A 12,334-nucleotide genomic window follows, 5' to 3' on the forward strand; every position below is an offset into this window, starting at 1 on the left:
CTACAGGTGAACATTTTTCAGGGAATGACCACATTATTTCTGGTTACTTAGCAGAGGCATTTAGTGTTTCCTAAAGCAGTTACTGCTTTCTAAAAAGAATTTCAAACTTTTGTCCCAAAAGTAGGACCAGAATTTTTAACTCTTCATATTTTTACTGAACTTCCAGTTCTGCTTTCCTTCTCAACCTAATGTTTCATGTTTAGAGGTTACAAACAGCCCAGAATTCAAATGTTTTAATCTACTAGTGTCCACTTTGTAACATACCTCATGTTCGGAAAACCAGACTCTTGACCATACCTTAATTCAACATCATTTTCATTTCTGCAGAACTGCTTTTCTTATTCAGGAAAAGGACATAGGTGGGTGGACCTCAATTAGATAGCTTCAACAATTCTCAAGGCAATGGGCTTTCACAATAGCATTCACTATACCTGTCATCAAATACTGGCACTTATTTGTCTTGCAAGGAGAGAACTGCAACTGGATTCTTAACAAGCAGGCAACTGGATTGAAGAGATTAGATTACTCAGGTGAAAAAACAAAGACAAATACATAATGAGATAAACCTCTGTAGTAACTGCCTGGAAGCTTGCCATCTATTTTCCTCTCCATACCTCAAGCTTCAGAAAGACCAGGACTTTGTTTCATTCATCCTAATACTTGGCACTTTAACACGTGCTCACTTTGTAATTTCTGAATGAGTGATACAGGCTATGTGTTTTTACTTTATAGTGAAGGTTAATGAGTTAATTCATATAAAAAGCTTAGAACGGTGTCTGATACTAAGCACTTAATTACAAAACAAGGTAACATTTAGAATAGAGATTAGAAAAGACGTCAGAAGTTTGCCTTAAACTGACCCTTAAAAAATAAGGAAAACTAGGCTGGCAATAAGGCTTAGAGGATAGAAAAGTTCTCTAGTCCACTACATGCTAAAATGAATTAATTCCAAATGACATGTATTATTTTATACAGAGAATGATGCTTATTTTAAGTCTAAGGTTATAAGATTAAAGGGATATAAACAAAGCTTGTTCGTTAAATTGAAAGTACCTCCAGATTTATTCAAGTTTGTATCCTTAGGCCTCAGTAGGCACAAGATAATATTTGCTATACTGAATCCATTCTATTGTGTTAATATCACACCAATATAAACATATTTTAAGACAGATTTTAAACATACATATTTAACTTTATTTCATCATCATTTAAAGCTTGATTTTATAAAACATAAAAAAAATTAAGATTTCTGTATCACAGGAATTTAAACAGTGGCAATATACGTAGCTTTGTAGGTTCGAGTTCTACAACAAATTAAAATCAAATAATTGGAAATGTTTTCAATATGGAAAATATACAAATGAAATAAATGGCAGAGACCTATTATGAGCAATGTTTCATTACTTGCAGATTATCATTAGATAATTTCAGAATCTAAACAAAGACTCTCAATATTCAGACTTCTGTTGCTGTATTTTACATTTAATATCTTCCTACCTATATTCCAGAGTCAAAGTCCTTGACCAAAAAAAAGGTCTGATTTAAGAAGGCATTTAGTTTTATGGCAAAAGTTATCCATCTACAGTTACCACTTTCAAGGAATTGACAACAATGCTGATGTGATCTGCTAGTTCCCTTTTGAACAACGTGCAATAATTTATGCCAACCCTGTATAAACTCATACAGGTAACAAAAATGGGACAATTATGCACAGTTCAATAGATGTATAATGTTAAGTTTTCCCAGTCTAAAAATTAACCAATGATACAAAATTATCAACTATAGTTGACTTGGTTTCAGGAAAACCGCATCTAAGAACTACAAGTACATCACTGTCCTTATCTCATCCTCAGTCACTGGTGGGGATTTTATAGGCCACCATGCTATTTACTTTGTGGATAGTAGTAGTAAATGAACGAAGACGGACTTCCTCAGAATTGGTAATAAACTGTGGTCCCGACTCTTCCCATTTTTCAGGTACAACCAAATCTTTGTCTGTATAAATCAGTAGGTCAAATGAACCTAAATTGGGGATAAGATCATTAAAGTACAATTATTTTTTGAAAGGTACAACTATCCTTCCTGTCTCCCTCACATGTGAGCCACCTATCATGTCAGAAAAGCTAGTTTAGCTTGATCTCTAATCAGTTATATTAGCTAATTGCTTTTCATCAATGGAAATTTTAGTACAGAAAATACTGTACTCCTTTTTACTTAATTAAAAACTCGAGTTGTTTTTTTTTTTCTTCAAAGAGAAAAGCCATTAAAGATATTTGCAGAAAGTACATAATTAATCACGAGACAGCATGAATCTAAGCCAGAGAAAGAGAACATCTTGGTTCTGTGACCGCTGTATCCCAATGCCCAGAACCGTGTCAGGCATACAGTAGGCATTTAGGGTATATCTGATGAATGAGGGAGTAACTAAGCTAGAAAAGAAAGACACAGTTATACCTAAGTCTTAATTATATACAAGGAAATGTGTATAAAATAAAAGTAATGGAAGAAATTACATCAAAATATTCAGCAGTACTATAGAAAACTTTCATTCTTTCCCTATCCAGCACTTGTAAATAAAATGGATTCATGATGTTTTTCTCACTTATATACCAGACATGGATAATTAAAAAATTCAACAAAACTGTTAATTCTTAAAGTAAGAGCTTAGTCTTTCCACAACAAATCTGAACCAACGTGAAGTCATATAATACTTACAAGAGACTTCCAACAGCGGCAGAAACGTCACGGTAGCTGTGATCTGTCGGATTACGGAGCGGATCTCATCCTGGATGGCCTTCTGAGACTTTTCTCTGGGTGTGCTACCGAAGAAAACAAATGAGTTGATTCATTTTAAGTTTTAACAAGTTATTTAAAACACTGCTAAGATTATTTGTTTGATTAAATGCTTCAAAACTCAGATTAATGCATTCAAAAGGAGTTCTTAAATAACGATTATAATTTCATTTACTATTCCAGTTTTTACGCCTGATATTAGTATCAGGTCATTAAATAACAGATGACTAGAAAACCTGCCAAGTGCTTCAAGTCAGGAAATATTCAGCTTATTGTAAAATAAAGAAAACAAGTAGTATCTAAGATCTTTAATTGGCATAATCATTTTGGCATTTTTAGGAATACCTAAATGTCTAATTCTGTAGTGCTTCAAATAAGATGTTATATCAAGTTATTTTTATAATTAAATATTTTCTAAAATAGACCAAAGGCTTCAGGAACAAACTACATTTCATTATGAGAGAGAGTTCTGAGTTTACAGGTAAGCATGCCTAGGACAATGCTAAGAATTAGCATATAATGAGGGGCATTTCCCATCCAGGGGATCTAAGAACTTCAGTTCAGAGTGTCTTAGGAATTTCATAGCATTAAATGAAATACAGTAGAGCTGCATATCAAGCTAGGAGAAAGTCTAGGATAATACTTCATGGTTAAAAGTACCTTGACAACATCCATTAAATGGCCCACCTAATACATCATATGTAGCTTACATATAGCACCATAAATACTAAAGGTTGAAATTTATGGATTTTAGACTAAGGGCAATTATATTAAAAGTACACTATACAAGTCCATAATAGGCACGACTCTTTTGTGAGCCCAGTTTGTGAGTCTAATTCTTCTTCATGGGAGATGAAAGATCGAAACTAACATAGCTAGAAACAAACTACCTTACACGAAATGAGTTCAATATAGTTAGAACTCATTTAGTCAAGAAAACAAGTTTTGGAAAAAAAAGATCTATGAAAGTGGAAGCAGTTTAATTCATACTTACCTGTCATCTTTTGCAGTCTTGTCGCACTCAATATCAAACTGCCACCTTTCAAGGACTTCACCGCTTTCAGTATTTGAGATGACTACCACCAGTTTCTGAACTGAACACTTGTATAATCAATCTGCGGTACATAACAAGGCATCTTTTTTGGTTCACTGCATTACAAAGTAACTCTTTCCAGGTCTCACTTTCTACCCTTAGCAAATTCCCACCACGGTATTTTGGAACTCCTCCAACCTGTACAGAAAACTTGCCTCACAATAACCTAGCTCCCTTTTCCAATTCTCAGTATCCGTACCAGATGTAGTTAGTACTGAATGCTAAGGACAGAGTAGTGAACATGCAGTATACTCTAATCCAAGGTAAACTGCAGAAGATGAGCATTAATCTAATCACTACAGCAATAAATGTAAAATTTTAATTGTAATAAATACTAAGAAGGTGCAGTATGTGATCCAATGAGAGAATATAGGAAAATTCTCAGGGAATTCTCACTTGACTTCAGTTCTACAAGTAAATACCATTAAATATGCAAAAGGATACAGAAAAGGGTACAGGTCTTAAATACTGAAAAGTGAAAAGTATCTGACCAGAGGATTGAAAGGGTAATACAAATACAATTAAGAAAGGGAGAATGAACAAGGTCGGTTTGTGCAAGATGGGGTCAACTACACAAGACCACATAAATTAAAGAACTTATACTTCAAGAACCAGGAAGTCATTACTGTGTCTGAAGTAGGGTGTGATGTGATTAAACTTCTATTTCAGAACTATCCTTTTGGCTGTGATGTGTGGAAAGTAGAATGGAAGTAAAGAGAGGATCTAGGGACGCTAATTGATTAGTAATTCAAGCTAGAGGTACTGAAGGCTTAAGGAAGGATAAATTGGTAGAGATGGATCAGGATAGGTAGAGTCGAGATTTTGCGGTTAAAATGGTTAAGATTTATTGGATACTTATGAGACTAAGGAAGAGGAAATACTCAGGGATAGTTTCCAACTTTCTGGTTTATACCACTGGTTGGAAGGTTGATCCATTCATTGAGAGAAAGAGAATGGAAATGAGACATGATGCTTACAGTTGTTTTTTTGTTTTGTTTTGTTTTGTTTTTTAAGGTTTTCTTTTTCTTCTTCTCTTTTAAAGATTTTATTTATTTATTCATCAGAGAGAGAGAGAGAGAGAGAGAGAGAGGCATAGAGAGAGAGGCAGAGACACAGGCAGAGGGAGAAGCAGGCTCCATGCAGGGAGCCTGATGTAGCACTCGATCCCAGGTCTCCAGGATCATGCCCTGGGCTGAAGGCAGTGCTAAACTGCTGAGCCACCCGGGCTGCCCTAAGGTTTTATTTCTAAGTAATCTCCACACCCAATGTGGGGCTGGAACTTACAACCCAAGATCAAGAGTTGCATGCTCTACTGACTGAGCCAGCCAGGACCCCTTAAATTTAGTTTTCAAGTATCACTAGGATAGCCACATGTGGATATCAAGAGAGTCACTATATGAGCAAAGAGAAGATGGGTTGGATGTATGTTTGTGAGTCAACTACACAAAGATTGTTAGTGATGTTATGTATGTGTCAGAAATCATCTTAGAGACTATAGTAAGAGGGCCTCATAATGAGCCGTGAATTAATCTTGGAATGTGGGATAATATACTCAAGAATACACAGTTGTTGTTTTTTTTTTTCAAGAGACAAAAAAATCTTATAATAGTTAGGGCTTCTGGACCACCTAGGTCTCTTGTCTTCTTTTAAAACTAGCCTTTAAAAGTCTGAAAACATTCTTAGTTTGCAGGTAGTACAAAAATAGGCCACTTGCTGGATATGGGGGGGTCAGTCTTGCTGACCCCTTGACAAAAATCAACTTTTTCTCAATTTTGGTTTGAAAAGGAAGAGATTGGGGAGTCACTTAAAGATCTGGGGTGGCTGGAAAGATTTTTCTTTTAAAACTGAAGACAGATGAAACCAATGAAAATCTCAAAAACAAAAGGAGTCAGAAATACCAGAGAAGAACTAGGGTAAAGTCCTTAAGAAGGCTAGAAGGATGGGATTCAAAGAGATCAAACAATTTGCCTCTAAGAAGAGCAATTCCTCCATTCTCACTAAAATAAAAGGGACAAATTAAATAGGAAGGTCTACATACAACTGAGGTGAAATGTCATCAGTGTAGTCTTAAAGAAGACAACCTAAAAACCAGTAGCTTAGGCAGGCCTTGCTTCTTCATCAAATTAAGGTGACATAGATTCTTAGTTACTTTTACATTTCAGGCTAAGTAATCTGAGTATAGCCCTGGGTGATTTAGCCCTCAAGATGATAAAAATACAATTAATAGAATGTTAAAAATAAAACCTCTTGAAACAGAAAACATATATCTATATATATATGACTCAGGAATTTAAAAAAAAAAATTAAATTAAAAATTTTTTCTCCTTTCCCCTTTATTCCCTTTCACTATTTTTTATATTCCTCAAATGAATGAGACCACATAATGTTTGTCCTTCTCCGATTGACTTACTTCACTCAGCATAATACCCTCCAGTTCCATCCACGTCGAAGCAAATGGTGGGTATTTGTCATTTCTAATGGCTGAGTAATATTCCATTGTATACATAGACCACATCTTCTTTATCCATTCGTCTTTCGATGGACACCGAGGCTCCCTACACAGTTTGGCTATTGTGGACATTGCTGAGAGAAACATCGGGGTGCAGGTGTCCCAGCATTTCATTGCATCTGTATCTTTGGGGTAAATCCCCAGCAGTGTAATTGCTGAGTCATAGGGCAGATCTATTTTTAACTCTTTGAGGAACCTCCACACAATTTTCCAGAGTGGCTGCACCAGTTCACATTCCCACTAACAGTGCAGGAGGGTTCCCCTTTCTCCACATCCTCTCCAACATTTGTGGTTTCCTGCCTTGTTAATTTTCCCCATTCTCACTAGTGTGAGGTGGTATCTCATTGTGGTTTTGATTTATATTTCCCTGATGACCAGTGATGCAGAGCATTTCCTCATGTGCTTGTTGGCCATGTCTTTGTCTTCTTCTGGGAGATTTCTGTTCATGTCTTTTGCCCCTTTCATGATTGGATTGTTTGTTTCTTTGCTGTGGAGTTTAATAAGTTTTTTATGGATCTTGGAAACTAGCCCTTTATCTGATATGTCATTTGCAAATATCTTCTCCCATTCTGTAGGTTGTCTTTTGAGTTTTGTTGACTGTATCCTTTGCTGTGCAAAAGCTTCTTATCTTGATGAAGTCCCAATAGTTCATTTTTGCTTTTGTTGCTTTTGCCTTCGTGGATGTATCTTGCAAGAACTTACTGTGGCCGACTTCAAAAAGGGTGTTGCCTGTGTTCTCCTCTAGGATTTTGATGGAATTTTGTCTCACATTTAGATCTTTCATCCATTTTGAGTTTATCTTTGTGTGTGGTGAAAGAGAGTGGTCTAGTTTCATTCTTCTGCATGTGGATGTCCAATTTCCCCAGCACCATTTATTGAAGAGACTGTCTTTCTTCCAATGGATAGTCTTTCCTCCTTTATCGAATATTACTTGACCATAAAGTTCAGGGTCCACTTCTGGGTTCTCTATTCTGTTCCACTGATCTATGTGTCTGTTTTTGTGCCAGTACCACACTGTCTTGATGACCACAGCTTTGCAGTACAACCTGAAATCTGGCATTGTGATGGCCCCACGTATGGTTTTCTTTTTTAAAATTCCTCTGGCTATTCGGGGTCTTTTCTGATTCCACACAAATCTTAAAATAATTTGTTCTAACTCTCTGAATAAAGTCCACGGTATTTTGATAGGGATTGCATTAAATGTGTACATTGCCCTGGGTAACATTGACATTTTCACAATATTAATTCTGCCAATCCATGAGCATGGAATATTTTTCCATCTCTTTGTGTCTTCCTCCATTGCTTTCAGCAGTGTTCTATACTTTTTAGGGTATAGATCCTTTACCTCCTTGGTTCGTTTTATTCCTAGGTATCTTATGCTTTTGGGTGCAATTGTAAATGGGACTGACTCCTTAATTTCTCTTTCTTCAGTCTCATTGTTAGTGTGTAGAAACGACAATGACTTCTGGGCTTTGATTTTGTATCCTGCCACGCTACCAAATTGCTATATGAGTTCTAGCAACCTTGGGGTGGAGGCTTTTGGGTTTTCTATGTAGAGTATCAAGTCATCGGCAAAGAGGGAGAGTTTGACTTCTTCTTTGCCAATTTGAATGCCTTTAATGTCTTTTTGTTAACACTGATTTTCTAAGCACAGAGTGGGTATAAGACTGTCTACATGTCCATCACACGAAGAAGGCAAGCTGCCCAAGCATCCCACAGGATGGCTTCACTGTACACTCTTGAAGGTGGATGCCTAATGATCTAGGGGCAAAATGCAACAGCCACACACCTGTGACCTCTTCAGTTTCCAAAAATGCTTAGGAGCAATTCTAACTTAAAAAAACAACTGTGGATAAATAACCTCAAGAACAAACAATTTTACATCTTAGAAGAAGGTCAAAGCAATGCATGTGTAAGTCTGGGTGACCCTCTGTTGATATTCTCAAATTAAAGAGAACTTTCAAGGTGTTACCCTCAGCCTCCTGTGCTCCTCCCTCACTTTCCCTCTAAGAGGCTTAATACTTCAGCACTTTGGACCATGAGGAGTTGAAGAGGGCACCACTCCTAGAATATGTTCTAGCTAGACAAAGGAAAGCAGGGAAGAGGTGAAAAAAAAAGTTGTATAATTGTCATCCTGGTTCTGTGACTTCTGGTGCAACCTTATAATTTCAATTTACTACTCTGACTTGTAATCAGATCACGTTACTAGGTGAGAAGAGGGTCCCTTGTTGTTATACATTCTGAGAGAAAACAAAATTTAGGGCACCAGAGAACAGGGAGTCTTTACTCTTGGTGTATCGTCTGGTATGCAACATATGTTTATTGAGCGCCCACCAGATGCCCAGTGCTGCGCTTCGCCCTGCTGAAGAATAGATAAAGATAGGTTAGGTCCCTTCCCCTAAGCTTGCACTCAATTCAAGAGAAAAGATGAAAATACATCACTTTGATCATACCTAGCAAACAAAGTGAGGGTCAGTGGACCAGTGGCACTGGGTCACCTGAGATTTATTAGAAATGTGAATCATCAGGCTTTACCCCAGCCCTCCTGAGTCAGAAGCTATATTTTACCAAGATCCCCAGGTAATTTTGTATGCAAACCAAAGTACTTTGAGAAGTACTAACAAATAGAACACTATTTTCTCCTCCCATGGGTCTATTATGCTACAACGTTAAAAATGGCCACTAGCCCAGCTACATGCCAAGACCAAATGTGTATGTTCATGAAAGACAAGGAATAATTTAAATGAAATATGCCTATGAGGCTGGAGATAACAGTAGACAAGCTTAGCAGAGAGGCTGTGTTCATTTTTAGTGCTATCAGAGTATAAAAAAAAAAGAAGACATTCTTTTATTTAGCTTGCTACTTGTAGACCACTAAAAGGTACAAGTGACCTCATTAAAGGGAAGACAAATCTACAGTTTGAAATATGTTTCCATTAGTTTACAAGGCTAAAAAGGATAGCATCTGGAGGTTATTCAATTTTATAAAAGATTTTGTGATTTAGTGATTAAAATTCTTGTCTCCTTATCCTCTTTCTGGAATTATCATATCTCTAGGATATGTCAACAAAACGAGACCTAACCGCTAATGAAGGATTTTTTTCAAAGGACATTTCAGTTCGCATGTAAGAAAACCAAAAGTATCAGGGTGAGTTGTGGAAGGCTACAGCATGTAATTTAAGTACAACATATGTAATATAATATCAAAATATTTTCATATTTAAAAGTTATTTGATATAAAAAACAGCCAATTTTTGTACTCAGTAAAGATAAACAAAACCAATTTTAAAGTGATGGCTGATATCGGCAGAAAATGTACAACAATTGCTTTGTATCACTGGGCTATGAGGGAAACACCTGAGAATTATTAATGATTACTAAATTGCTCTTCACAGTGTGGAGGCCGAGAAAAATCAAAGCTTTTCCACCTCAAGTTTAGCGTTAGCACAAGTACAGCCATTTTAGGCCCCTGTGAATAAGAGCTGAACTTTATGGGGAAAACTGCAGAATGTCCTCAGTGTCCTTGGCAGGGAATCCCATATCAGAAAGACAACAGAGCCCAGCCCATGGTAGAAAGTCCCCTATTAGAATAAGAACAGAGCTCAATGCCCTTGAAAGCCCCATATCAGAATGTAAACAGAACTTGAGAAATTCCTCCATCCCTTCTGAAAATCCCCTAGACCAGCCCATAAAAACCCAGCTGTAACCCACTTCGGGGTCCAAGTCCCTGTTCCGCTGTGTCAGGTATACTTGGACCCAAGCTCGAGCTTGCTAATAAACCCTCGTGCGCTTGCATTGTTGTCAGCTCCTCGGTGGTTTCTTGGATTCACAATCTTGGGCACAACAACAGTACTGATTACACTTTGCACTATATCCTGCAATTAGGTAGATGTATAATTATTACACATTACCATCATATTACTATTCTTATACATTCATTCTTTATTCTTTTAGGTCCCTTAAAGAATCAATGACATTCCTGGAAGCTAAAATAGATTTCATTTACATTAATGCAGGTTCTAGTTAGTTAATGGAAAATAATTCTATGCAAGTTCCTGTATTGAACTATCCTTTATAGGTTTTTCACATGACTCTCTACTCTTTGTTTATTAGTATTTGTGGAGTGAAATGTAGTTCAAAAGAAGGAAGATGTTCTTCCTTTTATCATTTCTGACTCCTTTTTAAATGCAAGATTAATCATGTCACTCACTAAACATGACTTCTGAAAATCACATTTGGTCATTGAAGAACTATTTTTTCTCTTTTGTGGACTTCAATTCCCAATACTGATGATATCTTACCATTTGCTGTGAGAAGGAAAACATAGCTGTGGTCCTAAAAGAAATTAAAAATATACTCTATTCTTGGTATATCACCATTAATGTGAATATAAATTTGTAAGAACATCGCAAAGGCATTTGTTCTATCCAAAGTATTTGTCTTGTTTACCATGATGCTGTGGGATCCATGTTAAGAGATACACATTTTATCCACCTCATCAACTGATTATGCTGGAAAGTTTTCACAAGGATTTAAGTGCAGAACATGTAATGGACACTGACATCATTGATCTAGTATCTTAAAAAGTATAAAAGCCAGGTTATAATATTAAGTCTGTATGAATCAGGTACCAGTAACATTTAAATGTATAACACTTTTGCCAGAGTTAGCAGTGGATGGGCCCTTTTTTTTTAATTTTTTTAAATTTATTTATGATAGTCATACAGAGAGAGAGAGAGAGAGGCAGAGACACAGGCAGAGGGAGAAGCAGGCTCCATTCAGGGAGCCCGACGTGGGATTCGATCCTGGGTCTCCAGGATCGCGCCCTGGGCCAAAGGCAGGCGCCAAACCGCTGCGCCACCCAGGGGTCCCCTAGTGGATGGGCCCTTAAAAGACTATTATAATAAAGTGTTCCTTATGTACATCTAGAAGCACCCAAGAGTTAATTTTTTAAGAGAACCTACTATTGAGGAGCTAGTGTACTCACCTACCACGATTCCCCACTATTTATAAGATAACATCTAAATTACTAGTGAAGCATTTAAAGACTACTGACACATAACATGACCTCAACTCCCCCACTACTCCTGTACATATTTTCTGATCTAATCAAACATACGTTACACATTGCAATTTTCCACCTCTGTTTATTTACACATGGCTCTCTTCTGTTCTCTCCTCCCTTTTACTGAAACAGAAATGTATCATATCCTTCAAAGCTCAGCACACAGCCCATCTCCATCAGGAACATTTTGCTGACTATGCCTCTTTCAAACCCTAAAAAGCACTTGTTATCATTAATGACTATTTGGTATTCAGTAAATCATGTACATGCATGTATCTGTGCACGTGTGGTTTGTGTATTTAAATGCAGCTATCTTCTCTCCCCAGTCAGGCTGGAAATGGCTATCTGACAAAATATATTTCACCGATTTTTAAATAACCATATCACCCAACAGGTTATTTTGCAATTAGTTCATTGGTTATTATGATCATAGTTTTATTTTTTTCTATTTAAAAATATTTTATTTATTTATTTATTTATTTATTTATTTATTTATTTATTTATTTTAGAGAGAGAGTGAGTGGAGGGAGGGAAGGAAGGAGAGGGAGAGAGAAAATCTTGAAACAGATTCAATGCTGACTGCCTAGCCCAATGTGAGGTTCAATCCCAGCCAGGATCCTGAGATCATGACCCAAGTCGCAATTGAGAGTTGGCCACTTAACTGACTGATTCACCCAGGCACCCCATGATGGTAGTTTTAAATGTATCTTAGGAAAAATATCAGAAATCCAATGGATATTTTCTTTGATAGATAATTAAAAAAACATAAATAAGTAAATACAATTAAGTACATTAATCACTCTGAACTTTAACTCATCTTGAGTCCCCTGTTTCTTCACTCTGATCTCCCTAATTTACTTTTACTTTCTGAATA

At 36.6% G+C, this 12,334-nt stretch overlaps 1 protein-coding gene across 1 annotated transcript; it reads right to left on the reverse strand.

Moving 5' to 3' along the window:
* Positions 1–509: 509 nt before the first annotated feature.
* On the reverse strand, positions 510–3,903 carry LOC129514822 (mitotic spindle assembly checkpoint protein MAD2A-like; the record flags this gene model as incomplete). Its single annotated transcript, XM_055333525.1, has 3 exons — positions 510–2,022; positions 2,716–2,819; positions 3,788–3,903. Coding segments are annotated over 3 exons (393 nt in total), but the record flags the coding sequence as incomplete, so codon positions are not given.
* Positions 3,904–12,334: the final 8,431 nt, after the last annotated feature.

The sequence above is a fragment of the Nyctereutes procyonoides genome, unplaced genomic scaffold (assembly GCF_905146905.1).
Source record: "Nyctereutes procyonoides isolate TBG_1078 unplaced genomic scaffold, NYPRO_anot_genome, whole genome shotgun sequence".
NCBI lineage: Eukaryota > Metazoa > Chordata > Mammalia > Carnivora > Canidae > Nyctereutes > Nyctereutes procyonoides.